Below are 25,174 nucleotides of genomic sequence, written 5' to 3' on the forward strand. Positions count from 1 at the left end.
ACCCCCCTCTAAAAAAAAAAAAAAAAAAAAAAAAAAAAAAAAAGTCTAGGTGTAATGAATTTCAAAAATCTATACATTTAATAGTGAAACAATTCATTTTCACTAGAATTTTATAAAACACTTTCTTAGTTTTAGGATTCTTAAAAGGATTGTGTATATGTGTGTACATGTATGTGAACCTGAGTACAGGTTCCCACAGAGGCCAGAGGTGTCCAGATCCCTCTAGAGCTGGAATTGCAGGTGTTTGAGCTGCCTGATGTAGGTACTGGGAATTGAATTCGGGTGTCTTCTGTGAGCAGAATGCACTGTTACCCACTGAACCATCTTCCCAGGCCTTTAAAACATCACCGTGCAGATGCTTATGGCAAGTATACTACTACATATGTGCAGATCATTCGACAACAATAGGGTTACGTTCTGAGGAGTGTGTCATTAGCTAGTTTTGTTGTATGAACCTCATAGATTATATTTAACACAAACCTAGGTGATATAGGCAAATCTCTCTATATGGTCTCTTGATACAAAAAAGGGAAAGGCTTATATGGTTGTATGAGACTTCTGCCAATGTGATATGACAGACTGTTTCATAGTAAAATTTTTTAAAATAAGCAAACCAGTGGTTAAAAGTGTAGTGTAAATGCGTAAACCATTATCACGTGTTCAGCATTGTATTTAATTGTACATGCTGTACTTTTGTATGATCAGCTATGCATCAAGACAAACTGGATGGTGCATTGGAAATTTCACAGTAGCCAGAGTCATTAGGTGGTAAGAAATTTTTAGATTTGTTAAGATTTATGGGACGTCTGTCTTAAATGTGGTTTGTGGTTGATTACAATGTGCTACTCACAACTGTTTGCCCAAAATGTAGGCTTTTTAAAACATTAGAAAATTGAAGTAAGGTGCTGAGAACATGGCTCAGTGGGTAAGGTGCTTGCTGTGCAGTCTTGAGGACTGGAATCTGGATCCCCAGTACCACTTAAATGCTGGATGGGTGTGGTGACTTGCCTGCAATCCTAGCACTTGGAAGGCAGAGGCAGGGAGTCTCCACAGCACTCTGGCTAGTTAGACTAGCCAGGTCAGTGAGCTCTGGGTTCAAGTGAGAGAGCCTCCCTCATACATATGGTGGAGGTTAAGGAAGATACTCAGTGTCATCCTCTGTCCTACACACACACACACACACACACACACACACACACACGCACGCACGCACACACACACACACAAACACACACACACACACGCACGCACACATGCATTCATTCCACACATTCTCATGCCAAAGGAAAAAAAAAGGAAGTTAAAATTGACAGAAAAAGGAAAAAATGAGTGCTTTTTGTTCTTTTTTTATTTTGCAGAATGATTCATTCCTTATTGAAGGCTTATTGAGAATTGGTTATAAAATAGAAAATGTAAGTGTTACGTAACAGAACCCAGTACACGCACTGCAAGTGAATGACGTTATCTCACTGCTTGTTTCCCAGATGATAAGTCCATATACTCAATATTTTACATGTAGTAATTGGTGATACTGATTTCCATTTATTATATAAATATTTTACAGATTATTCTTCTCTTCCTAAAATGCATATATGTAGTATAATTTTGAGCCTCTTTTATGAGTTACTCATTTTATCTTTATTTACCTGACATAGTCCCCTAATGAAATTATTAGGTCCTTGGTCTGAATAGCTTTTATATGTAACTGCTAGGTGATTTTTTCCAGATGCATGATAAGCCAATCTGTAATGTTACTGAAGATAGAAATATCTACATGTTATCTTTAAGTCAGATGCCAAATCAATATTGGCAACTCAACTGTTTAATTTCTGAAGTTATCTCAGATTTTGTGGAAATGAATGTTCTGTGAACTCTTGATGAAAATCATTGCACTGATTGCCCACGTGCCCAGGCATTCCCACCTGTCAGGATTTGTTGCCACAGGTCACGTGGCCTCTGGTGAACATTAGCGTATACCTTTAAAGCTTGGGGTAAGGACGGAATCTGGTTTCTGTAAGACCTGAGAATCCTCATCTGTCTCACACCTACATTCTCCTGCTGTCTTGGTAGTCCGTCGGCCAGGTTGCAGAGCCCAAGTTCCAGGTCTGTAATCACTGCAGAAGCATCTTGAGCTCTGAGTACAGCAATAGGTCCCTTGAAGCTGTGCGTGAGTCTGCAGTTCCTATTGTTAACACGAATGTTGAAGTCCCCTTGTTCTCCACTGCATGATGGAGGAATGAAAGTAAGGACTGTACACGTGTGTTAAGGGTCTGATACGCTGTATTAGGCCGATTCATGATACCACATGTAAATTTGGAATTAATACACACATCCTCTTCTTCCTCTTTTGAAACAGAAAATCTTGGCAATGGAAGAAGCTTTAAACTGGATAAAATACACAGGCGACGTAACAATTCTACCTAAATTAGGATCAGTTGACAGTTGTTGGCCTATGTTAAGTATTTTCTTTACCGAATGTAAGTGTTTTAAATGTTAACTCAGTTTTTAAAAATATTATTTTGGAAAATGAAATGTGTACTTAGGTAGTCTATCTTAGAACTAAACAGTGTTTTTTTCCTTTCTGGTGCGATACCTGAATAAGAGATTTTAGCCTTGTAGTTAGTCTTGTGCTCTTCCCTGTCCACTGCTTTGTGTGGCATCATACTTGAAAGCTTGTTAGCGGATCTCGTGCTGTTATGTATAATGCTCAAAAGATGAGCCCAGGCCAGGTGTGGTGGTGCACGCCTTTGATCCCAGCACTTAGGAAGCAGAGGCAGGTGGATCTCTCTCAGATGGAAGCCAGCCTGGTCTACATATGAGTTCCATATTAGCTGAAGATGCAGGGAGACCCTGTCTCAAAAACAAAAAACAAAACGAAATAAAGAGCCCACAGTTGTGGTTTTCATGCATTGCTATTCATATTCATGTGCCTACATATTTCTTTTATTTAAAAAAAATTTTTTTAAGGCATTTGAATATTAGCAATGTATAGTGTAGTTAACAGGAATTGTGAAACGGGAAATGCAGGGCCGGAGAGACAGCTCAGCAGTTATGAGCACTGACTGCTCTTGTAGAGTTTTCGGGTTTGAGTCCCGCACCCACATGGCGGCTAATAACTGTCCAGAACTCCAGTTCTGGGGATTCAATGCTCACTTCTGACTTGTGTGGGCATTACTCGACGTGGGTACACTTACACATATGCAGGCAATACACTCATACACATAAAATAAAAATAATAAAATACTGAAAAAAGAAATAGGGAATGCTGGCTCTGTAATAGATGGTGAACAGAAGTGTGTCCTGAGAAGAGGGCACATTTACGTCAGTACTCTAGAGGAGTCAGGTAGACACACCTTTCTGTAGGTTACTAGACGCCAGGGTACATCACAGCTACTGTGGTCTGTTCTCATCATTGTTACAAAGTAGGTTTAAGTAGACATAGAGAAGAAGTTACCATGTACGGGCACCAGTGTGGGCTCATTTCTGACGTGTTCTGCAAGGTGATTGTAGTCTGTTTTAAGGGGTTGCCTGGTCTTCCTCAGTCTAGTAATTAGTAGAACCTAGACAGGAACTCACCTAGGTTCTTCCCAGAGCCTTGTGTGAATCTTAAATTTTAAGTATTCCATGGGGCTGGACAGATGGCTCAGCAGTTACGAGCACTGACTGCTCTTGCAGAGGGCCCGGGTTCGAGTCCCAGCACCCATATGGCAGCTACAAATTGTCCTTTACTCCAGTTTCAGGGGAATCTGAAGCCCTCTTCTGACCTCTGTGGCATTGCACGGCATGGCACGGGTGCAACTCACATACATGCAGGCAATACACTCATACACATAAAAAAATTTTCTTCAAAAATTTTAAGTGTTCCTTTCATCTTGGGAATTAATGTTTGGCTAGATAGAAGCTTAACTAGAATTTTGTTGCAGTAATTTTTAAACCCTATTTAAAAAACACTCTATATCAGCTTAAAGCTCAGAAAATAAACCTTTGGACACAGTTTGGTTAGATACTGCATTTTAATTCGTTTACTACATTTTTGTTAGAATAGTATTTCAGTAACTTTTCATTAGCATTTTATTTGTGAAGCCAAATATTAAATACTCACATGCTTCATGTGTTATATTAAGTACATTTTAGAACAGTTTCCCAGGTTTTGCTTTTATGCATTTTTATTGAATTGCACCTGGCACATTGAAGGTATTTTATAATATTTGTTGACTTCACTTCAGTAATTATGAGACCTAATCACAATATGCTATGAAAATGCTATTATGTAGTAATAAGAGATTTTTTAAATTACTAGACATAAAAAGATTATATTCACTTCATAAAATGGTTTTATGTAACTTTTACTATATTTATTTACTTTGCTGTGGTGCTGGGGATCGAATCTAGTGCCTTCAGTGAGTTGGGTAATTGCAGTTCCACTGAGCTACATCCCTAGCCCCAGTTTTTTATTCTTTAAATATTTAGTACACATGAGAGATTACAAAAACATACAGGCAGTGAAAAAAGTTTAACGAATATTAGAGACAGCTATTTAACTTAAGCATTAGAATATTAACACCAGTTTGCTTTTTAAAACAAATATTCTCTTTTACTTTCTCCTAAAATAAATTTTAGACAAGTATCATATAACTAAAGTTGTAACGGAAAACTGCAATTTGCTTGAAGAGTTTAAATCTCAAAGGTGTATGGAGTGTATGCAGGTAAGGATAAATGTTTATCTGTAAATATATTTTAACATTTGTCTGTTACAAATTTTAATAGAGGGAGTGAAAAATAAAACTGTTAAAAATAAAATACAGAACTATCATAAATTAAATAACATTTCAGGGAGAATATTAATTCTGATTTGAAGAAGTGGGTTTTTTTTGTTGTTTTTTTTTTTTTTTTAATTTTTGGAGACAAGGTCTTTCTATAACCCCAGCTGGCCTGAAACTGGCTATGTAGACCAGACTGCCCTCGATTTCCTAGAGATCTGCCTGCCTCTGCCTCTGCCTGAGTGCTGGGTTAAAGGTGGGCACCACCACGCACAGCTTTTAATACAGTTAAAAAAATTTAGGAAATTATTTAATGTTTTATCTCTAAAGCTATTGATAATCATTTTCATTAATTTTTAAAGATTTGAGTGTCTGAAGTTTCGATTATATAGTATCTTTCATATATATTCTTGCTAACTTGCATATATATTCTTTACAATTAGTCAACATTGCCTGTGTGTTACTTATTTATATATACACATACACATAAGTACTAAGGGTTATTGGATAATACCACACTTGATAACCTAAAGCTAAAATTTTGATCTACCATACCTTATGGATAAACTATATTTAAAAGTGTGCTTATAAAATACACAACAGGAGATTATTTTAGTTACTATAATGTGTTGGTTTGAGCTCCAAATTCAATGAGAGACTTTGTCTCAGGGGAATAGGGTGGAACACACAGCAGAGGGCCCCGGCTTCCTCCTCTGACCTCCACATATGCCCACCAGGGCACATACACTCTCCAGTACACACATACACACATGCACACTAGGTAACATACATGCTTCTATGCTCTCTACATTCCTGACAATTTACAGTGCAATGTAATCTTACATACATAGGTTTTACTGTATTTTTCAGAGGATAATGACCACAAAAAACTCTGCACATGCTTAATGTAGCTTGTTTTCCCCAATATTTTTAATCTGGGTAGGATTTAATCTGCAGTGCAGAAACCATGGATGTGGAGCCACAACTGAATGTACCAAAGTACTGGCAAGTCCGTTCTTACTTTCTACAGAAGTAATCCTTGAGTTACTCTGATACCAGTGATAGAAGCTCAGATCCATTTCTCCTAGGTGTTGGGTTCTTGGTTGTCTTTGGAGCTAATTGATGGGTCTTCTTTCACCTTGGTTTCTCAGCAAGGAGAGCTAATGAAAACGAAAGGAAATGAAGAGTTTTCCAAACAAAGATTTCACATAGCTATTATCTATTACAGCAGAGCCATTGAATATAGGTAAGAGCAAAATCAAACACAGACTTTCTTTTTTATGTGGCAGATCAAGTGAGAAGATCAGGACAGACAAAAGCAAGAGGAGGGTTATAGACGACTGTTACAGACGAGGGTTACAGATGAGGGTTGGGTTAGAGATGAGAGTTATAGATGAGGGTTATAATGATAAGGGGTTAGAGACAAGGGTTGTAGATGAGGGGTTATAGAGTATCTTCCAGTTTGCGGTGGAGAATGGAATTTCTCATCTTTAGGTAGTGGTGTAACCTGAATATATGGCACCAGTCACATAGTGTAACTCAACCACGTCAAGCAAGAGAGTGAATCTGCTTTTTTTCTGCTCTACTTTTCCCCATATTTTCAGCACATAGTCTATTTTGTCTGTTCTCGACTAGTTCCTCATATTTAAGATGTCATTATTCGCCAGGCGTGGTGGTGCACGCCCTTAGTCCCAGCACTCGGGAGGCAGGGCAGGTGGACCTCTATGAGTTCAAGGCCAGCCTGGTCCAGCTGGGTACAGGGAAACCTTGTCTCAAAAAGACTGAGGAGGGGGGGTGAGTGGGGAAAGTCACTATTTGGGACTTTCTTAGAACTTTGAAGGAAAATAGTTGTGAAGTTGTGATTCTTGAAAGTGAATGTGTGTGTTCTCTACGCCTCACTCCTGTCCAGCTGTAAGCACTTTCTGTAGCCTTCCGCCAGGTAGCAGCTTTTAGAGGATGCTGTAGTCGGCTCCCTTTCCTAACTCCTTCATCTCCTTGGGGAGTAAGAGAAAGCAGTTGTGTGCCACACTAAAGACTGCTGCCCTACTCTATTAAGGAAGGGGTGGGGGAAGACCGTCTGTCTACACGTTATCAGACAAAGCTAAAATGAACAGAATGTGAAATGAGTGAAGTTACTGTTGCCATTCCCAGGCTGCTTTTGTCTTGAGTTCTTTGTCAAGGTGCCTGACTCACATATCACATAAGTGATTCTGGTTTCTACAATTACAGCAGACTTTGTAGTTGGCTAGCTTTCTAGGTGGGCATTATTTAATAATTATGACCTAATCCTCAGAGCAGTCTTAGGAAATAGATACATCAAAAATTATCTTCATTTTGAGTACAGGATAGTTTAGATTGGTTTGGACTCGGTACTGAGGAAGTCAAGGAACTGAGTTAAGGCTGAGTTAAGGTTCCTGTATTCTTTCTGCTCTGCCACATAGATGTAAAGTTCTAAGTTTTTTAAATGTCTTATATTTTCAATGTGATTTTTGTTTAACATATAATATGCTTTACTGACTAAATATTGCTTTTTTTAAGACCTGAAAACCACCTTCTTTATGGTAACCGAGCTCTTTGTTTTCTTCGTACTGGACAGTTTAGGTAAGTTGCTTCAAGTGCCCTACCCTCTGAATTATTATGCTTAGTATCCATTTTGGGGAAACATTTCTGTTTTTCAGGCATTGAAAAGAATAATCAAACAAAAAAACCCAAACCAAAAATCCTGAATAATTCTTTGTCTGAGATAGTTAAATGGATAAAAATAGAGGCTTTATTTATAAATGACTGGCAGAGTACAAGCATGTCATGCATTGTTTTAAAAGCTTCACATGTTACTCAAGTCTCACAGCACCCCTAATAGGTATGTTAACATCATTCCACACATTTTACCCATGAACCAACTCATACCACTGGTGCATGGGGATGCAGAGATTTGAACACAGATCATAGGTGGTGATACAAAGTCTTTGTAACATCTATAATGTGCCCCGTCCTTTTGCTCTATTTAATCTGCATAGTGAATTTTTGCTCTTTATTTGTCTTGGTATAAAAAATTAATATCCTTATAAGTGAAAGAATGCACAGAAATTTAATGGGATTAACAGAATAAAGTCATTTAGTTCTATATTGAATTTGAACTTTTATCAGTTGAGAAAAATTGAAAAAGACTCACTGTAGTTTATTGCCCTTGATTTAAAATTTTTTGGTACATAAATTTTAAGTGTATATTGAATAATGTAGATTGTTGTATTTTATTATGTCCTACCTTAATCATAAGGTTAGGGTGGATCCAAGGATACATCAGTCAGTAGAAGAGTTTTCAGAATATAGCAAACTAGAAAACCGAGTTAGAGCCTGCGGTCCTCAGAACAAGGCTGCCTAGCCTGGTCCCTCGCCTAGGTATTGGTTATAATTCATATTTGCCTTTGACCTTCTCATGTCTAAAAGGAAAAAAGAAACTTAAAAAGTCATGAAATTCTCATTGTTTGTGCATAAAGAAACAGTGTACAAATTGCTTGGGTGAAAGTATTTTTCTGGTGTTTAATAAGAAATGTCCTATGTGGATTATTAGTAATGTTAATAGAGTGATAGAGAAAAATTCCAGAAACATTGGTAGTCATAGGAAAAAAACTGAAAAATGCAGTTTTGGGGTCACAAGTAAGTCTTTCTGTGAAGTCATGAAGGCTGAGAAGGCCTGATAGCAGTTGTTTAGTAAAAGCATTTGTATTGGGATGTGGGAGGGGGGCATGGGGAAGGTGTAGTGTCTTCCAAGTATGTAGCTTTAAAAAAGTAACATTTATTGTGTTTCTCTTTTATTATAAACAGAACACATTCTCATGGTAGAAAATTTGGAAAATACAAGAGTTTAAAAAGAAGAAAATAAATATCACCAGTTACCCAACCACCTTGGAGAGTACCGCTGTATTAACGTTATGCAGCTTTTAGAGGGCTTAAGCCGTGGATAATCCGAGGCTATCTAGACTAGAGGAATGGATGGGCTTGACACAGTCTTCCATCAATACCACTGTTCTCAACTGGTTCTGACAAGAAATGAGCTACAAGTGTCTAGGGTATTGCTTCTGGCTAGGTCCAGAATTACAGATAATCTATACTGTTTGAAGGTGAATTCTATGCTTTCAAGGTCATAAATAGGTTTATGACTTGGCTAGCCTCTTTGAAAAACGAGGTGCCTGACTGAAAATTTGCCAGGCAGAAATCACATGCTTTCCAGGTCTCAGAGCTGAGAGACAAGCTAGGTTGAGTCTGTTTTCAGAAACATTGAATGCTAGACATGAGGAGGACCTTCCTAAAATCCTGCTGCAACAAGAGGTGCATGAAAGTGGAAACATGCCAGGCAGCTTGTTGAGGTGAAGGCCAAGACTAGGGTAGTGGACCTACCCTGGCACCACTTTGCTAATGGTCCGGCTTGTGGTTGAGCATGTCTATGTTTTCACTACAGGCAGGTCAGCATCTCTGAGAGCCTTTGGTCCTTAGTAGGCACCAATGCGTATTTGATACCCATTTAATATGCAGAAATACACAATACTGGTTTTGCTGTTGCTTCCTATCTTCTCATGCTTACAGGGATCACGTTTTCAGAGCCTGTACCTCCTGAGGCATAACTAGGTGATTGTGACTTAGGAACATGTTGCCAGTCATTGAGATGGGCCTCAACAGAAGGACCCCTGCTCTGAGAAGGAATTTTAGCTGGATTACCAAAGTTGAGATGTTTTGAAATTCTCTTACCACCCGGATGCTAGACCTGTTGTGGGAATCTGGCTAAGCAGCTGCAAGGACAGCTGGAGTTAGAGCAGCTGCCCCTGCCTAGCTGGGCATGGGAGCATTCCTGTTCTTCACAAGGCCAGACTCCCTGTTTGTGGTTGTAAAAGCAAGCATTGACCTAAAAACTGAAATGGAGGAGGATAAAGTCACAAATGCTAAATGGTATAAATGCTTCTGAAATCATTTGATCCTAAAAGAGTCAAAAATAAATTGAAGCATTGAAAAACTCAACTTAAAAAATAACTTTGGCAAGATTACTCTCTGAAAAGGTAGAAATAGAAACATTTTGTCTTATAATGTTGCAGGCTCTGTTCTGAGTACTTTATTCATAGTTATTCCTAAAAACCTTCACAGACAGGAGGAGTAGGTGATGCCCTTTACTGATGAGAGAAAGTATAATAAGGCCAAACAAAGCATCCAGGCATGCTGGGGTGGGTGTGATGCAGCCAGAAGGTGATCCGGTCTATCCAGATGTAGTCGCTACTACTAAGCACTTTGGAAAGGTAACAGTAGAATAAATTAGGAATGTGGAAGTTGAGAAGTTTTTAAAAAAATGATCCACATAGTCAGACATTTATGAGGACCTGATTATGTTTAAATGACATGCAGATTTAAAACTACAAGTTTCTCTTTCGTACCCATCAGATTGGCAAAAACTTTAAAACTTCGTAATAACAAGTGTTTGAGAGGCTGTGGACAAAGGAAGCTTCCATGCTCGGCTGGAGAAAGTGTAAATTGGTACAGTCACTTTGGAGAGCAATCTGACGAGGAAGATGTGCATACCCTACAGCTCACTTCTAGGTCATCCCTCCCAAACTGTCAGATGTGTACCCAAGACGATATTTACAAGCCTTCATGTAGCATTGTCTGTAAGAGTAAAAAGTGGAAAACAGCCTAAATGTCCATCTGTAGGGAACGGATAAATCAATTACGGTATATTCATACAATTGAGTTCTGAATAGCAGTTAACATGAGTTCAATGTTGAGTGAAAAGCAAGTTGCAGAATGATTTGTACAGTGTGATACCATTTATACAATGTTTAAAAACATGCAAAACAATGTGCGTACCCATAACTACTATGGACTATGTATCGAAAGTGTTCTGAAATGCATATGCATGTTTTCCACCAGGCCAGTGGCTATCTCTGGGGAGAGCAGGAGGGAAAGGGTTTGGAGAAGGGAGGGGAGATCCACAGATGTCAACTCCTCCCGAAAGGGGCCGAAGTAAATATGGCAAAATGTTAATACCCTACCGGGTTGGTACATGAGTACTCTCCATGTGTGTATACGGAGTTGGTACACGAGTGCTCTCCATGTGTGTATACGGAGTTGGTACACGAGTGCTCTCCATGTGTGTATACGGAGTTGGTACACGAGTGCTCTCCGCGTGTGTATGATTCTCTGAATCTTTGTATGTACTTGAAATACTTCAAATTGTCATTTAAAATGCACATAAGAGGAGAAAAGTCCCCAGCTACACATCAAGGTTAAAAAAGGACAACATAATCTTGAAAGGAGAGAAGCGTCAGCAGTTTAAGGTCAGCAGCAAAAGGAAGAAAGCCTGAGACGAAGGAAGTACGAGTTGGGGAACAAAGGTGTCATTCTGCTGAAGCAGTCAAGGTGGCCGCTGTGTTATAGTGATCAGAGAAGCTGTTTGTAAGTCATAGAGAGGCCACCTTTGAGGGGATGTCAGTGGGGCCAACAGCCAGTGTAAACCCCTCTGGTCTGCATTTTGTGCTTGGAAAGTACAGCGATGGAGCGGGAGTCACGGGTGGCCAGCTGCGCTACCTCTTGTCTCCCAGTCACTCCTGCTCTCTCCCTTGTCATCCTTCAGCTTAGCCACGTGTGTGGTGACTCCCCTTGGATGAGATTCCTTTCTGGTTTTCCAGAACTGCACTTTTCAGTACAGTTATAACTAGGCCATTAGAGTGATAGTTGTATGTGAAGTAACCAGAAAATTTCAGTCCAGATGTTGGAAAAGGACTCAGACATGCCTGTGATTTAGGTGGTTACAATAGCTTATGTAATGTGAGTAGATTTTTGCCTCCTTGCTGTGTAATTCATTTTTGTGGAACTTTCATGTGGGAAATTTGAGTTCTTCTTGGGGAAAATGTAATTGGAGATGGGGAAAGGGTAGCCTGAGTGTTTTCTAATTTGCTTTGGGAACTCCTGGAAATTTTTAATATTTATGTGTTTCTATGAGAATTTAAATCTCTCACTGCCCCCCACCCTGTGTGTGTGGGTGTGTGTTCGTGTGGTTTAACTTATTCCTCACTCTGCTGTCTTACTTGGATGGTCTATTTTAATTTAGAAGCCCTGAATTTGCTTTTGAAGAGAACACAATCTCCAGCCTTCCTTGGGGCGAACCCCCCTTTTGAAAAGCAAGAGTAAGTGCACACGGTAACTGCAGGAAAGAACCTCTGAGAGCTTCTCTGGAAACTTCCTACTCTTCAGATCTGTGCATTGCGCCGTGTACCTTATGCCAATGAAAGTGCTCCTCTTGAACCAAGTGAATTGCCATTTTTAATAGATCAGAATATAGGCAATTACAGTTGATTCAGTGAAACATGTCGGGCCTTTAAAGTATGATTGGTAAAATGAGGGAAAAGAACTCTCTTGTATGCTTACAAGTAGGTTTAAGAGAGCCAGTAAACAGCATCTCCTTCCTCCAAGTCCAGAATCAGTTAAGAGAGGGAGATGGTATGTAGGTTGCTGTGATCACATAGTTCATCATTGCTGCAGTCACTGGACAGGACCTGGACTCTGATGGCCAGAAGTTCATTATTAATTCACCCATAGTCATAGACAGAACTGGGAAGCCATGACCTGTGAACTTTAGGTCTGGAAGGAAAGACAGTCTGATGTGTTTAAGATCCCAGAATGAGAAGAAAGAGACTAAGATAAAATTAGTAGCCTTAGGGCTGGAGAGATGGCTCAGTGGTTAAGAGCACTGGCTGCTCTTGCAGAGGACCTGGGTTCAATTCCCAGCACCCACATGGCAGCTAACAACCATCTGTAGCTCTGGTTCCAAGGGAATCCAACACCTTTTTCTGACCTTTGTGGATATTGTATGACACAGGTGCACTTACATTCATACAGGCAATACACTCATACACACATAAAAAATATTTACAAAAAAAGATTAGTGCCCTCAGTATCAGATTGGTAACTCTTTAGCCTGTGGAAGAGTTATGGGGGTGGGGGGGAGGGAAGGAAGGTGTCCACAAACGATTAGCAAGTCAGTGGAAAACTGTTGAGGGAGAGGTGGGTAATTTTTTCTAGCATTTTAGTGTGAAGTGTAGCATATATGTGAGGTGGTAGGCTGGGGACTGTCTGGAGAAATAAACATACTTTTCCACATTTACAGTAATATGTTGGAGCACTTGGGCTGGAAGTTTGTTCACTAATCTCTGTATTACCCAGTCCTCAAGAGTTAATAACTGTTGGCATCCAAGTCTTCCCCTTTTCAGAGCTCTTTGTATCACTGCTGCTAAAAGTCAACCCTCACTTGGCTGCAGCGGTTTGGGTGAGCAAGCACATTGGAAACTACTCTGCCCACTTTGCTATAGTTGTAAGATGGGGCCACATGCTGGGGAATTTGAACACTTACTGTTCCTAACATACATGGGTTACCAATGGGTTATTTATAATTTGTGCTGTTTTAACAAGCATTGATATATTATGATCACTTTATAATAATAATCAGCCCTGATGTAACAAGTAATAGGGTTCTAGTTATGGCTGAGGCTAGAAATGAGCAAGATTAGATACGGTCTCTGTGTTCTAGCCAGTGAGCCAGCAGTGTTAAAACCTGGAGGTGTTGCATCTGTGAAACTGATGGTATGACTTGGGGCCTGAATTCAGATTTAGGACTGTAGACATTGTTTAGTAACCAGAGGAGCCATCAGTGGAAGGCTTGGGACAGAAAGGTGGTTGGTGTGAGATGAGAAATGTGAGGTGCTAGAGAGAGTAGGTCTGCGCAGCTTCTAAAGGTGCTCAGGGAAAGACTGGACAGAGACATTCCAGTGAATTAGGGTGTTCGAAGTTTCACATAAATTCTACTGGTTTAAATGGCGAAGAGATCTAACTCATGAGCTCCAGAAGGAGGTGACTCGGGTAAATTTGGTGGCTCAGAAGTGTCATCCAAGACCTGGGTTCTTTCAGCCTGGCTGACATGGTTAGCAGGTTGCTCCTACCCCACCCAGATAATCTTGATGACCGCTGGGGTTCAGCTATCAGACCAGATAGGAACTCCAGCAGACAGCGAGGGTTGGTTTGTTTTAATAGCCCTGTTAAAAGGGTCTTTGCACATACACCGAGAAACAGGTATCTGTGTAGGTTGGATTTCAGGAGTCAGTTTGAAACCAGCATCTGCATCAGCTGCAGTACCCACGTGAAGGTCACAGCCCCTCATCCCCAGGATGGCTTGTCCAGACTTCCAAAGGGTAGTTTCCTGTCTTGATGTAATATAAATGGAGTTGTGTGCTTGTGTTCTGTGTGGGTCTCAGCGTTGTTTTGAGGTCCACATTGCTGCATGCACTCAAAAGTGTTCAACGATTGCATGAGTGTACCACATTTTATCCATTATGTTGATGGGCATTTTGGTAAGTCTCTGGTACGTGGCTTTTACTGGTAATGTTGTTACTTCCATGCCAATTTCTGTGGAGTATACAGCCGAGCGCAGTGGTGGCGGCAGGGCAGTCTGCACTCAGCTCTAGTGCGTCCTGTTTCTAGGTGATTGTACCATTTCTCCATCTGCTGCAGGGCATGAGAATTTCAGCCCGTGTCCTCACCAGCACTTGAATCTTTCATCTTAGACATTTTGGGTGTGGAATGTGTAGGCCTGGGCACCCAGCTGGTGTATGCACTCCTGTAAGTTAAGGGTGCTAGAGTAGTTTTTCACATGCTTCTTGACTGTTTGCATAGTTTCTCTTGTGAAGTGCATGGTGGGTCTTTTGCTATCTTTTTCCTCCTGGGTTGACTGTCTTCGTAGGACATTTTGTTGGTATGGGTGCAGGTCACTAGTGAGACATGTATTGCAGATACTTTCTCAGTGTGTGTGGCTGGCCTCTTCAGTGCTTGTTTTCACCAAAAGCTGCTAGTGTAAGGATGGTGAGATGGCTCAGCAGGTAAAAGTACCTGCCACCAAGCCTGAGTTCAGTTCCTGGGTCCCATATTGGTGGAAGAGGCAAACTGGCTTCCACAAGTTGTCCTCTGACCTCTGCATGTGCCCTCCCCTCAACACACAAATGTAAATCATTTTTTTAAGCTACTAATTCTAATACAATACAGCTTATCAGTGTTTTCCTTGTGTTATTCACAGCCTTTGCTTGAAGTGTTCTTTCTGTTTTCTTATCTAGGTTTGGTGTCTTCCTCTGAAAGTTTAACTTTGCTTCTTACTTAGATCTGTAGGTCTTTTGGAATTGGTTTTGTGTTTAGTGTGAGGAAGGGTTTAACATTCACAGTATGTAAGTGTTAATACCCTTTATTTTAAAAACATCTTTTCTCCACTGTAATGTTACTATGCCGCAAGTCAAGAGTACATGCAGAATCTCCTTGCTGGTTTCTCTATCCTTTTCTGTTGCTCAAGTTGTCTCCTCTTTAAGGGTTTTTTAGTTGTTTTTGAACATTTTGGCACATGCCTTTGCTGCGTATTGATGTCTGATGGTATACTTTACCTCATTTCATTCTTTGTAATCATGTTCTGAGTACAATGAATTGACGTGTGTAAATACGAGGTGATGAACCAGTGAGTTCACACTAGACATTTAACTGGGGTAATGAAAGACAAAGTAGGTAAGTCCGTGAGTTCCAAGTCCGTGAGTGGGAGCCCTGAGAAGACAGAAGCCTTAAGCCAGTGAAGAGGCGTGAGGCTGAGGAAAGAGGAGGGTGCTGAGCTAGTGCTAAGACTTGAAACATTTTTGAGTGGTGCTAAGTTCCGACAGGTGTGGTGCGTGAGGCTCTGAACCCATGGTGTTGCGGGGGTTGGGGGCGTAATTGAAGACAGAGCTGTCAAGAAATGAGGAGACTACAGTATGGATCTTTTAGTATCCAGCAGTTTACAGAGTTCATTTCCTCAACACACTTTTCTAATTTAGTGTCTACCTGAACAGCAGCAAGAACAGAATTGTCATCCTCACTCTCCAGATGAGAAGGTGGGCCCCGGGGCCATCAGGAGAACTAGAGTTGGACTTGTCCCAGCATCTGTGCTCTGTGTATAGCTTAGCCAGTGTGTTGTAGGAAGACTTGGGAGTTACATTTTTGGAAATCAAGTGTTGTTAAAAGACAAGTAGTGTAGAAAATCATATCAAAAATAAGTTAAGCATGAACATTGATACATACAGGAATTCCTCCAGGAATACCATGCATTGTCATCCTGAGTAGTCCGACTGGGACTCTGAGGTCCCTTTCCCATTCTTCTGCTTTTCAGTATCTTCCAAATTTCCTATAATGGACGTATATTATTCAGGCTTCTAAAAATTACTTGTGGGCTAGATTATATATGTGAAACATTCACAGCGTACTAATAGATATATGGTGTACAGGACTTTACAGTGAAAGAACGGAAATGTATAAAGATTTTATGTCTTGTTCTTCTTTTTAGAAATGCGCTTGGTGATGGAAAGAGAGCCATTGTTCTGAAGAACACCTGGTCCAAGGTAGGCTTCTGTATCTTGCACTGAGTACGGGAACCATACAGTTATGTGACAGCCTATGGGCTGGGCTGTGTATTTGTCGGTAGGCATGTAGGTGCGTTGGGAAATGGGAACTTGAGGTCCAGTCTCTGCACAGGCACTCAGGTGTGCTAGGCAGTGAGCGATAGACCACATCCTAGCATCCTAGCATGCAGGAAGCCATGGATTTAATGGAAGAAGCAGGGAGGACGAAGGTTGTGGGAGGAAGGGGGGCAGAGAATGAAAGGGAAGGGAAGGAAGACAGGAGGGGAGAACAAAGGGAGAGTCCTCTCCTACCTCAAAACTAAGGAGAGCCTAAAGTGTTCCCAATTTTTTAATTCCTCTTTCCCTCACATTTAGCACATCCATCCGTGTGTGCAGACGTGTGTACATCCATCCATGTGCATGTGTGTGTGCCTCCATCCGTGTGTGCAGATGTGTGTGCATCCATCCATGTGCATGTGTGTGTGCCTCCATCCGTGTGTGCAGATGTGTGTGCATCCATCCATGTGCATGTGTGTGTGCCTCCATCCGTGTGTGCAGATGTGTGTGCATATGTGTGTGCAGGCGTGTGTGTGCATCCATCCGTGTGTACAGACGTGTGTGCATCCATCTGTGTGTACAGACGTGTGTGCATCCATCTGTGCCTCCATCCATGTGTGCAGGCGTGTGTGTGCCTCCATCCGTGTATGCAGACGTGTGTGCATCCATCCGTGTATGCAGACGTGTGTGCATCCATCCGTGTGTGCAGGCATGTGTGTGCCTCCATCCGTGTGTGCATCCATCCGTGTGTGCAGACATGTGTGTGCCTCCATCCGTGTGTACAGACGTGTGTGTGCCTCCATCCATGTGTGCAGGCGTGTGTGTGCCTCCATCCGTGTGTGCATCCATCCGTGTGTGCAGGCATGTGTGTGCCTCCATCCGTGTATGCAGACGTGTGTGTGCCTCCATCCATGTGTGCAGGCATGTGTGTGCCTCCATCTGTGTGTGCATCCATCCGTGTGTGCAGGCATGTGTGCCTCCATCCGTGTGTGCAGACGTGTGTGCATCCATCCGTGTGTGCAGACGTGTGTGCATCCATCCGTGTGTACAGACGTGTGTGTGCCTCCATCCGTGTGTGCAGGCATGTGTGTGCCTCCATCCGTGTGTGCAGACGTGTGTGCATCCATCCGTGTGTGCAGACGTGTGTGCATCCATCCGTGTGTACAGACGTGTGTGTGCCTCCATCCGTGTGTGCATCCGTGTGTGCAGACGTGTGTACATCCATCCGTGTGTGCAGATGTGTGTGCATCCATCCGTGTGTACAGATGTGTGTGTGCCTCCATCCATGTGTGCAGACGTGTGTGTGCCTCCATCCATGTGTGCAGACATGTGTGCATCCATCCATGTGTACAGACGTGTGTGTGCCTCCATCCGTGTGTGCAGACGTGCCCTCTCGGTTGCTCTCCACCCCTAGCCCCAGGATTGCAGAATACACAGTACGTTCAACAGTGAAAACACTCCACTCCATATAACTAACTACATCAAACTTAAAAACATCTACATGTCAGGACATGAAAGAAAGAAGGGGCTACAAGGATTTGTATGACTAATCGTAGGTTCCCTAAAGTGAGTAAAAACATGGTAAAACAGATAAGGATTTCACAGAAGAGAAATCCCAAATGGCCCATGGAAATGAGCAGGTAGGGGCTGGAGAGCTGGCTCAGCAGTTGAGTGATGCTCTGTAGAAGACCAGGGTTCAGTTCCCAGCACCCATGTTCAGATGGCTCCCAGCAGCTTGTAATCCAGCTCCAGGGGAGCCAACACCCTCTTCTGCCCTCCACAGGCACCTGCGTGTACCTCTACCAATATACAGACACAAACAGAAAAAATTTTCAAAAAGAACCTATGCTCTGTTTCTAGTAATACAAGTTGCAGGGATCGGTACAAAGGTAGAAAAATGAAACCAATGACCAAAATAAAAGACTCCAAGCACAGCCCCTCATAGCCACAAGTAAGGATGATGCTTACTGAGTTCTTCAGACGGGCAAAATGGCAGAGATGGAGGTCCTGAGTGCCAGGCTCATTGGGTAGTAAGACGGACTCTCAGTAAACTGGTAGGAGTGTGAATTGGCTTGTAACTTAACTTGGAAAACAGTATGATGTACTTACCCCATAATCACTTGATTCTCTGTGTGTGCCCTTGAAAATTACTTGATCATATGTGTATGTACTCGAACAGCTAGTTGATTTCATGTGTGTGCATCCTAGAAAAAATCCATGTACATATAGTGAAATGTGCATAGTTAGTCATTCAAACATTTTAATTTTAAATTGAGGAATCAATTTTTTATGGTAGTGGGTCTTGAACCTGGGACCTTCCACATGTTGGCAAACACACTGAACTCTGTCCCTAGCTTTCTTTTTGCTTTTGTTTTTTTGAAACGGGGTCTCAGTAACTTGCCCCCAGGTGGCCTTGAACTCATTTTGTGGTCCAGGGAGAGCCTTGAACTAGCAATTCTCCTGCCTTCCTCCCAAGTAGCTGAAATTGTTGGCCTGAGTCAGCAGGCTGGGCGTCCAGCACTGTTCAGTCACAGTTAATATCCACGGAGGCAGCAGTGAATGAATGTGGAACTTTGACTTGATCAGAGTGATGACTGATTTTTCTGATCTGTCTGCTTCTTGAACACCCTGACTTCTCCAGCCTCTGAGCACACCCCTGACCGGCTCTGTCATCCCCGCAGACTCCTCACTGTTCTTAGACATGCAGGGCCCATTTCACTTGTGTCTGTTCTTCCCTCTTTGAATGCTTTTCCTCGGCACTGGCTAGCATTTGTCTCAGTGAGGCTTTGCCCGGTCACATTATTGAGATGCTAAGCCTACCCTCTTCTCCTACTTTATTTTTTCCCTTCCTGTACTTAGCCTAGTTTTGAGCATGCCATGTATACCATAGCACACTGTTACGCTGTTTATTGTACCTTCCCATATAGTGTGGCTCCACACTCTTAAAAAAGCTACTAGTAACTACAGTTGGAGAGGATCAGTACAAAGAGAAAGATCAGACCAGCAGAGTAGAGAGCTTCAAGAACACGGACCTACATAGTCTCAAGAAACTCTAATGATGGAGCAGGCACTGAGTAGTCTTTGTTGACTTGGTGAATGAATAATCAAACATTAGGTTGCATTTGAATGGAGTTGACTGGCTTATCAACATTAATAGACTACAGAACAGTGTTAAACGAAAAGAATCCGTAAAAGCACAACATAAGCTGGCCGATACCAACCAGATTCTTGATAGTGTTTGTTTCTGGGTAGGAAAGGGGAAGGAATGAGCACGGTTACCAAGGACATTACAGCTACATCCATAGATTCATTTCTTCTATTAAAGTAGAATCTGGAACTCATATAGCAAAGCGTAGATCATGGTGTTTGTTGCACTAGTCTCTATTTTCTTAAATTGTAAAATTATCCAACTTTTTTTTTTTTTTTTTTTGTCTTCTTGAGACAGGGTCTCCTTGTAGCCCCAGCTGTCCTGGAGTGGAACTCACTATGTAGACCAGGCTGGCCTCGAACTCACAGAGATCTGCCTGCCTTTGCCTCCCGAGTGCTGGGATTAAAGGTGTGCACTAGCACGCCCGGCTAAAATTACCCAAGTTTTAAAAAATATGTAGTCTCAGGGTCGGCAAAATGGCTCATCAGTTAAAGGTGCTTGCTGTACGAGCCTGATTACCCCCGAGCTTTGGTGGAAGGGGAGAACTGACTCCTGAAAGTTGTCCTTTGATCTCCACATGTGCACTGTAGCCCCCGTGCACCTGCATGCACTCTCTGTCTTCCTCTGTATCTCTGTCTCTCACTAATAGTAAATAAAATAGAGGTTCAAATAAGACTGAGATTTGGGACGAGAGTCGGTGCTAGAGGTGTTTGTGTTTGAGGTGCTCAGTGTGTTGCTGCTTTGATTGGGAGTCATGCTTTCACTTGAAACAGCCTTCGCTGATTACAAAAACTGGCACCTGGCAGGTATTCTGTAAATACTTGAATGAGTGAATGATAGAAATCTTAATGTCTAAACCCAGATCTCAATGCTGGTTTTCTAAAAATCTCTTGTAAATTTTTTAGAAGGAATATTAAAGGTTCAAAATTTTTACTCACTGAGTCAAAGCTTTTCTAAGTACTTGATGCCTCCTCATGGATGGAGTCCTAAGAAGGACCTTCAGGAGTTTTCTCTAGGCAACTTTCTCCTCTCTGGTCTCCTGGCCTGTGAACTCAAGGTGTCCTGGGCCTCTACTGTGTTCCAGCCTGTGTCTGCTCTGATTCTCCTTCTCGTGCTGAGGATTAAACACTCTTCAGTAAGCTGCAGCAGTCTTAGGCTCTATGTGTCCCTTTTCTCTTGTGGAACATTGTTTTATTATCCAAAGCCAAGTGTTTTGCAAGCCATGATTTTATTGTTTTGCTTTTTTTTGTTTTAAGTGGAGGGTAAATCTAGTCTTTGTTACTCCATCTCTGCTACAACTGTAAATTAGAGCATAGGCTCCTTTATTCTAAAGGCTTTTTACCAATGAGAGCCCAGGAGAAAGAGAACTTCCCTCAGTATCTATATAGTAAACCCGAGGGATGCCAAGGCGATACTGACTGGGTCAGGCACCTACCTGTAGTTTAGTTGTGGTGGCCTGAGAATTGGCCAGCCCCTTGGGTCACAAACATGCTTTCACTCAACTGCATTGGTGGGTAGAGCACTAGAATGCACAGTCCTGCCATGACACAAGAGTTAGAGATGGCAGCCTCTAGTTGAATGGATGGGAAATGGGCAAGCAATGTGGAATTTCTTCCTAATGTGTTGGATAATGAGAGCATCAAAGAGGGAGCAGGACTTGGTGATGGGCTTCAAGAAAGAGATAATGGTCTGGAGAGATGGCTCAGTGGTTAAGAGCACTGGCTGCTCCTGCAGAAGACCTGGGTTCAATTCCCAGCATCCACATTGTGACTAGCAAATTAGTTCCAGGAGATCTGAAGCTCTCTTCTGACCTTTGCAGGCATTGCACGACATGGGTGCACTTACAAACATGTAGGCAAGATACTCATATAATAAAATAAAAATAATAAAAATAAAAATTTTTTAAAAAGATGATTATTCACTTAAATTTCATTCAGACACAGCAAAAATCAGATCTGAGTAAACCCTTCTCAACCTGTAGAAATTATACTGAATTTTGTAGGATTTAGGGAAAAGTAGAAGGTATGGGTGAGTGTGGGGGATGGGATGAAAAATGTTCACCTTAAATTTAGCAGATACAGTTTGTGACCCATTGTTTCCTCTGGTAGGTGTGTTTTCCTTTTTGAAGCAGTTATTAAACTTTAAAGTTAACAATGTCTAGGGGTAGGATTTTGACCTTGCAGCACATCAAGGGATCTCTGTCTTCTTAGGCCTCAGGTGTCAAGACATAGGGGATCTACCCAGGGGAGGAAGCAGTGTTTAATGACATGCCATCTGGATTGGCATCTCCATAAAACATCTCTAGAGCTCACGGACAGGTTACAGGAATGTAGCACAGAGCCTGCTTAGACACATGCCCCCTAGCTCTAAATTAATGAAAAGCTGAGTCTTTTTGGAAGGGATGCTTATTTTTTCACTTTGTGTTTTCTTTATTCCCATTGATTCAGAATGTTCTTTGTAAAATAAATATTGTATGAAGAACTCTGGAGCAGTTGTCTCATAAAATCACAGGTCTTTGGTTTCCGGTATGACGAGAGAGTAGACTCTAGCCTCTTAGCTGATAAATCATTTTTCTGGTGGAAGATTTGTGCCTAAAATTGCTGTACAGTTGGAGTAGCTCGAAGAGTGGCATCAAGGAATGGAAGGACTACGAATACTTCCTTTAATTTTCCTACTGAGTTTCCTCACCCTAGGTTTGATAATGCTAAAAAAGTTCATGTTTGATACAGATTTCCCAAATGTTGAAACTAACAAGGATTTTTGGTTCTGTAAGATAAAAGTCTTATCATTGGGATTAAATCAGTGATTTTTAGACTTTCTTAAACCTGGAAACTATACATAGAGGTAAAATGAACATTGGTTGACCAGGAGAGAAGTGGTGGGAAGAGCTAACCCAAAGCAACCCTACCTGTGTCTTGCTCCGGGAAGTGGGGATTGCTGCTGCACTTGCCACCGGCTCCTGCCAGCTCCAAGAAGCCTTTGGGTTTCCAGTGTAGGGAATGTCATGACAGATTATTGTCAAGTATTTTGAAAAAATTAAGTTACTTATTTATAATTAATGACCTACCCTTTATTTAGCATAAAATACTGTATTTCATTCCTTATTAATAAAACACAATGAAAGTTAGATTCTTTTCTGGGGTTCAAAAAATCTCTTAAAGTATTCTAGTTATTAAAAATATTTGCTTATTAATAACTTTTCACTTAGTTTATTCTCTAACTTATTTCCTGGGATACTAACATTTTTTTTTTATTGATAGGCCTGACCTAACATTTTTAATTAATCTGTTACAACCAAAATATTTTTCCTATCTTCTTTAACTTAAGCATACTTTTGAGAAAAAAAATTGAATTTATCTTTCTGAAACAGGGTCATTATCGTTATTGTGATGCACTTTCTATGCTGGGGGAACATGACTGGGCCCTGCAAGCAAACATAAAAGCTCAAAAACTCTGTAAAAATGACCCTGAGGGAATCAAGGATCTTATTCAGCAGCATATAAAGTTACAAAAACAAATAGAAGACCTACAAGGTATTTCACCTAAGATTCTTCTGGTTACAACCGAATTCCCTTTAAATCTTTTGAAAGTGGATTTCTTGGATTAATGGAAGACCATGTCGATTCTCAAATGGTTTGTACTTCTGTTATGTTACTTTGGTGAAGTCACTTGAGTTTTCCATTTCTGTCTGTAGAATTATGTGTTATATTCAGGCAGTCGTGATTTACTTTATTTATTTAAAACACTGTAACCACGTTTTACTTATTCTGTAGAAAAATACCCTTTCCAAAGCTTTCTGATAGCCTTTAAAAAGAAATTTGTTTTATTTTTTTTCTCCATTATTAATTGCCAACAAAAGGCCCTCAGCAGAGTTGCTTTATTGTGTTTGCACCGACTTCACAGCTGATGCTGTAGCGTGCGGAGCAAGCTGCCTGTGTGCCTGCCGTCTGTCTTCCAGCTGTCCGGAGACTGACTGCGCAGACTAGCGTGGGTTTCCGTTTGCAGTTCCTTGTTCTCCCTTGTTTTCTCGTGTTTCTTTCCCCGGAACACGTAAATGTCCTTCTCTGCTTTTCCAGCATGCAGCTCTTTTCTTCTGTTAATTTTTCCTTTGAGTATTTAGTCTGTAGAGCTGAGCTGAGTATGTCTGTTTATCCAGAATTGATTCTAAGATTGTGAGCTCTTTGAAGACAGGGACTGTTGGATTCGAATTCAGTGATCACGTGTGAGGGACTGTCGGATTTGAATTCAGTGATCACATGTAGGGGACTGTGACAGGGCTGGTAGCAATTTGTTGACATCTTCTTGAAAAACATCCAGAATTATAAAATTTATTTTTCAGCTTTCAAATTTTAATGTTTTTCACTATCAGCTTAAAGGAAATTTGAAACTATTTTAAGATATATGATGCCAGCCTTTTGATTACTATGTGTGTGTGATTGACTCTTATAGGTCGGACATCAAATAAGAATCCAATTAAAGCCTTTTATGAAAGCAGGTGAGTTAGTATCAAGTCAGTTAGCTGCTACTGAGAAGACTTTGTCCTACGAATGAAAGAATCACCTGTTTGTCATTTTTAAAAGCTAATAGCTGGGACTTGGACCTAGGGCCTTATGAATGCTAAGCATTCATTCTATCCCTGAACTCTATCCGTAGCCCTATAATAGCAATCTTTAGTTCAGATGGAAGAGAGTATGGTTTTTGTTTTGTTGGGGGGTGTGGGTGTGGGTGTGTGTTTCTAACATCAGGTGACTTGAGAGTTGCCAGATTTGTTTTGCTATCTTACTGAACCATTTAGACATAGGTATCTCTCTGTATATATTAATTTTGAGATTACTAGCCTACATCTGTGGGAAAGGAGGATGAAATGGGCCTATTGCCCTTCACTCCTCTCCTTGAAGCTTGGCTTCCAGCTTCCTAGTGTCTTTGAAAGGCTACAGGATAGACTTGAATATGACTACAGGTAAAGAATAGTAGCCAGGTGTCCACGTTTGCTCATTTGGCAGTTAAAAGAGACTCATTTTTGTCCCAAAGCTTGTTTAGATGCTTAGGATACTGAGACTGTTGAACATAAAACAGGAAATTTTGTTACTTTAATATTAGAACCCAAAATGCTTGTCTTAAACTGTTCTCAATTTAAATTTAATACCAATTTAAAGTACCGTGGGTACATAAAGCCCTATCTCAGCAGTAGAGAATCTTCAGCACAGTTAATACCTTGCTTTCAAGGAGGAAAGGCTATGGTTTCTGCAGTTCATTTGAAGAATAACTTTAGAATTTATTTGTTTTTATTTTATGTGTGTGCATGTTTTGCCTGCATGTCTGTAAGTGCACCATGTGTGCAGTGCCACAGAGGCTTGAAGATCCCCTGGAACTGGAGTTGGGGACTGCTCTAGCAGAGGACCTGGGTTCAGTTCCCAGCATCCACATGGCTGTTGACAGGTCTTCAAAAGCAGCCAGTGCTCTTAACCACTGAGCCATATCTCCAGCTCCTGAAGAATAAATTCTTTGGAAGGTTTTTTTGTTTTGTTTTGTTTTGTTTTCTGTGTGTGTGTGTGCGTGTGCGTGTGCGTGTTTGTGTGTGTGTGTTTGAGACAGGTTCTCCTGTAGCCACAGCTGGCCTGGAGCTCACTATGTAGACTAGGCTGGCCTTGAACTCACAGAGATCTGCCTGCCTCTGCTTCCCAAGTGTTGGGATTAAAGGTATGTCCCACCAAGCCAGGCCTTGAAGAATAACTTTTTAAGATGCATGCCAGTGGGAGAACTAGCCT

General features: G+C 41.3%; 1 protein-coding gene across 9 annotated transcripts in view; it reads left to right on the forward strand.

Moving 5' to 3' along the window:
* The window catches only part of Ttc3 (tetratricopeptide repeat domain 3), a 123,758-nt gene that overhangs the window by 15,293 nt on the left and 83,291 nt on the right, over positions 1 to 25,174 (forward strand). For 4 of the 9 annotated variants that reach the window (XM_008853034.3, XM_017803167.2, XM_029556094.1 and 1 more), the window contains exons 6-13: positions 1,359 to 1,412; positions 2,357 to 2,477; positions 4,621 to 4,706; positions 5,912 to 6,006; positions 7,299 to 7,361; positions 16,147 to 16,201; positions 22,777 to 22,939; positions 23,856 to 23,901. In XM_008853034.3, the coding sequence (XP_008851256.1) occupies positions 1,359 to 1,412; positions 2,357 to 2,477; positions 4,621 to 4,706; positions 5,912 to 6,006; positions 7,299 to 7,361; positions 16,147 to 16,201; positions 22,777 to 22,939; positions 23,856 to 23,901 (683 nt within the window). Of the gene's footprint in view, positions 1 to 1,358; positions 1,413 to 2,223; positions 2,243 to 2,356; positions 2,478 to 4,620; positions 4,707 to 5,911; positions 6,007 to 7,298; positions 7,362 to 16,146; positions 16,202 to 22,776; positions 22,940 to 23,007; positions 23,040 to 23,855; positions 23,902 to 25,174 lie in introns of those variants that run through there. The other 5 variants (XM_008853033.3, XM_029556096.1, XM_029556097.1 and 2 more) reach the window with 4 other exon arrangements.

Source organism: Nannospalax galili, unplaced genomic scaffold (assembly GCF_000622305.1).
Source record: "Nannospalax galili isolate Female #2095 unplaced genomic scaffold, S.galili_v1.0 scaffold447, whole genome shotgun sequence".
Lineage (NCBI taxonomy): Eukaryota > Metazoa > Chordata > Mammalia > Rodentia > Spalacidae > Nannospalax > Nannospalax galili.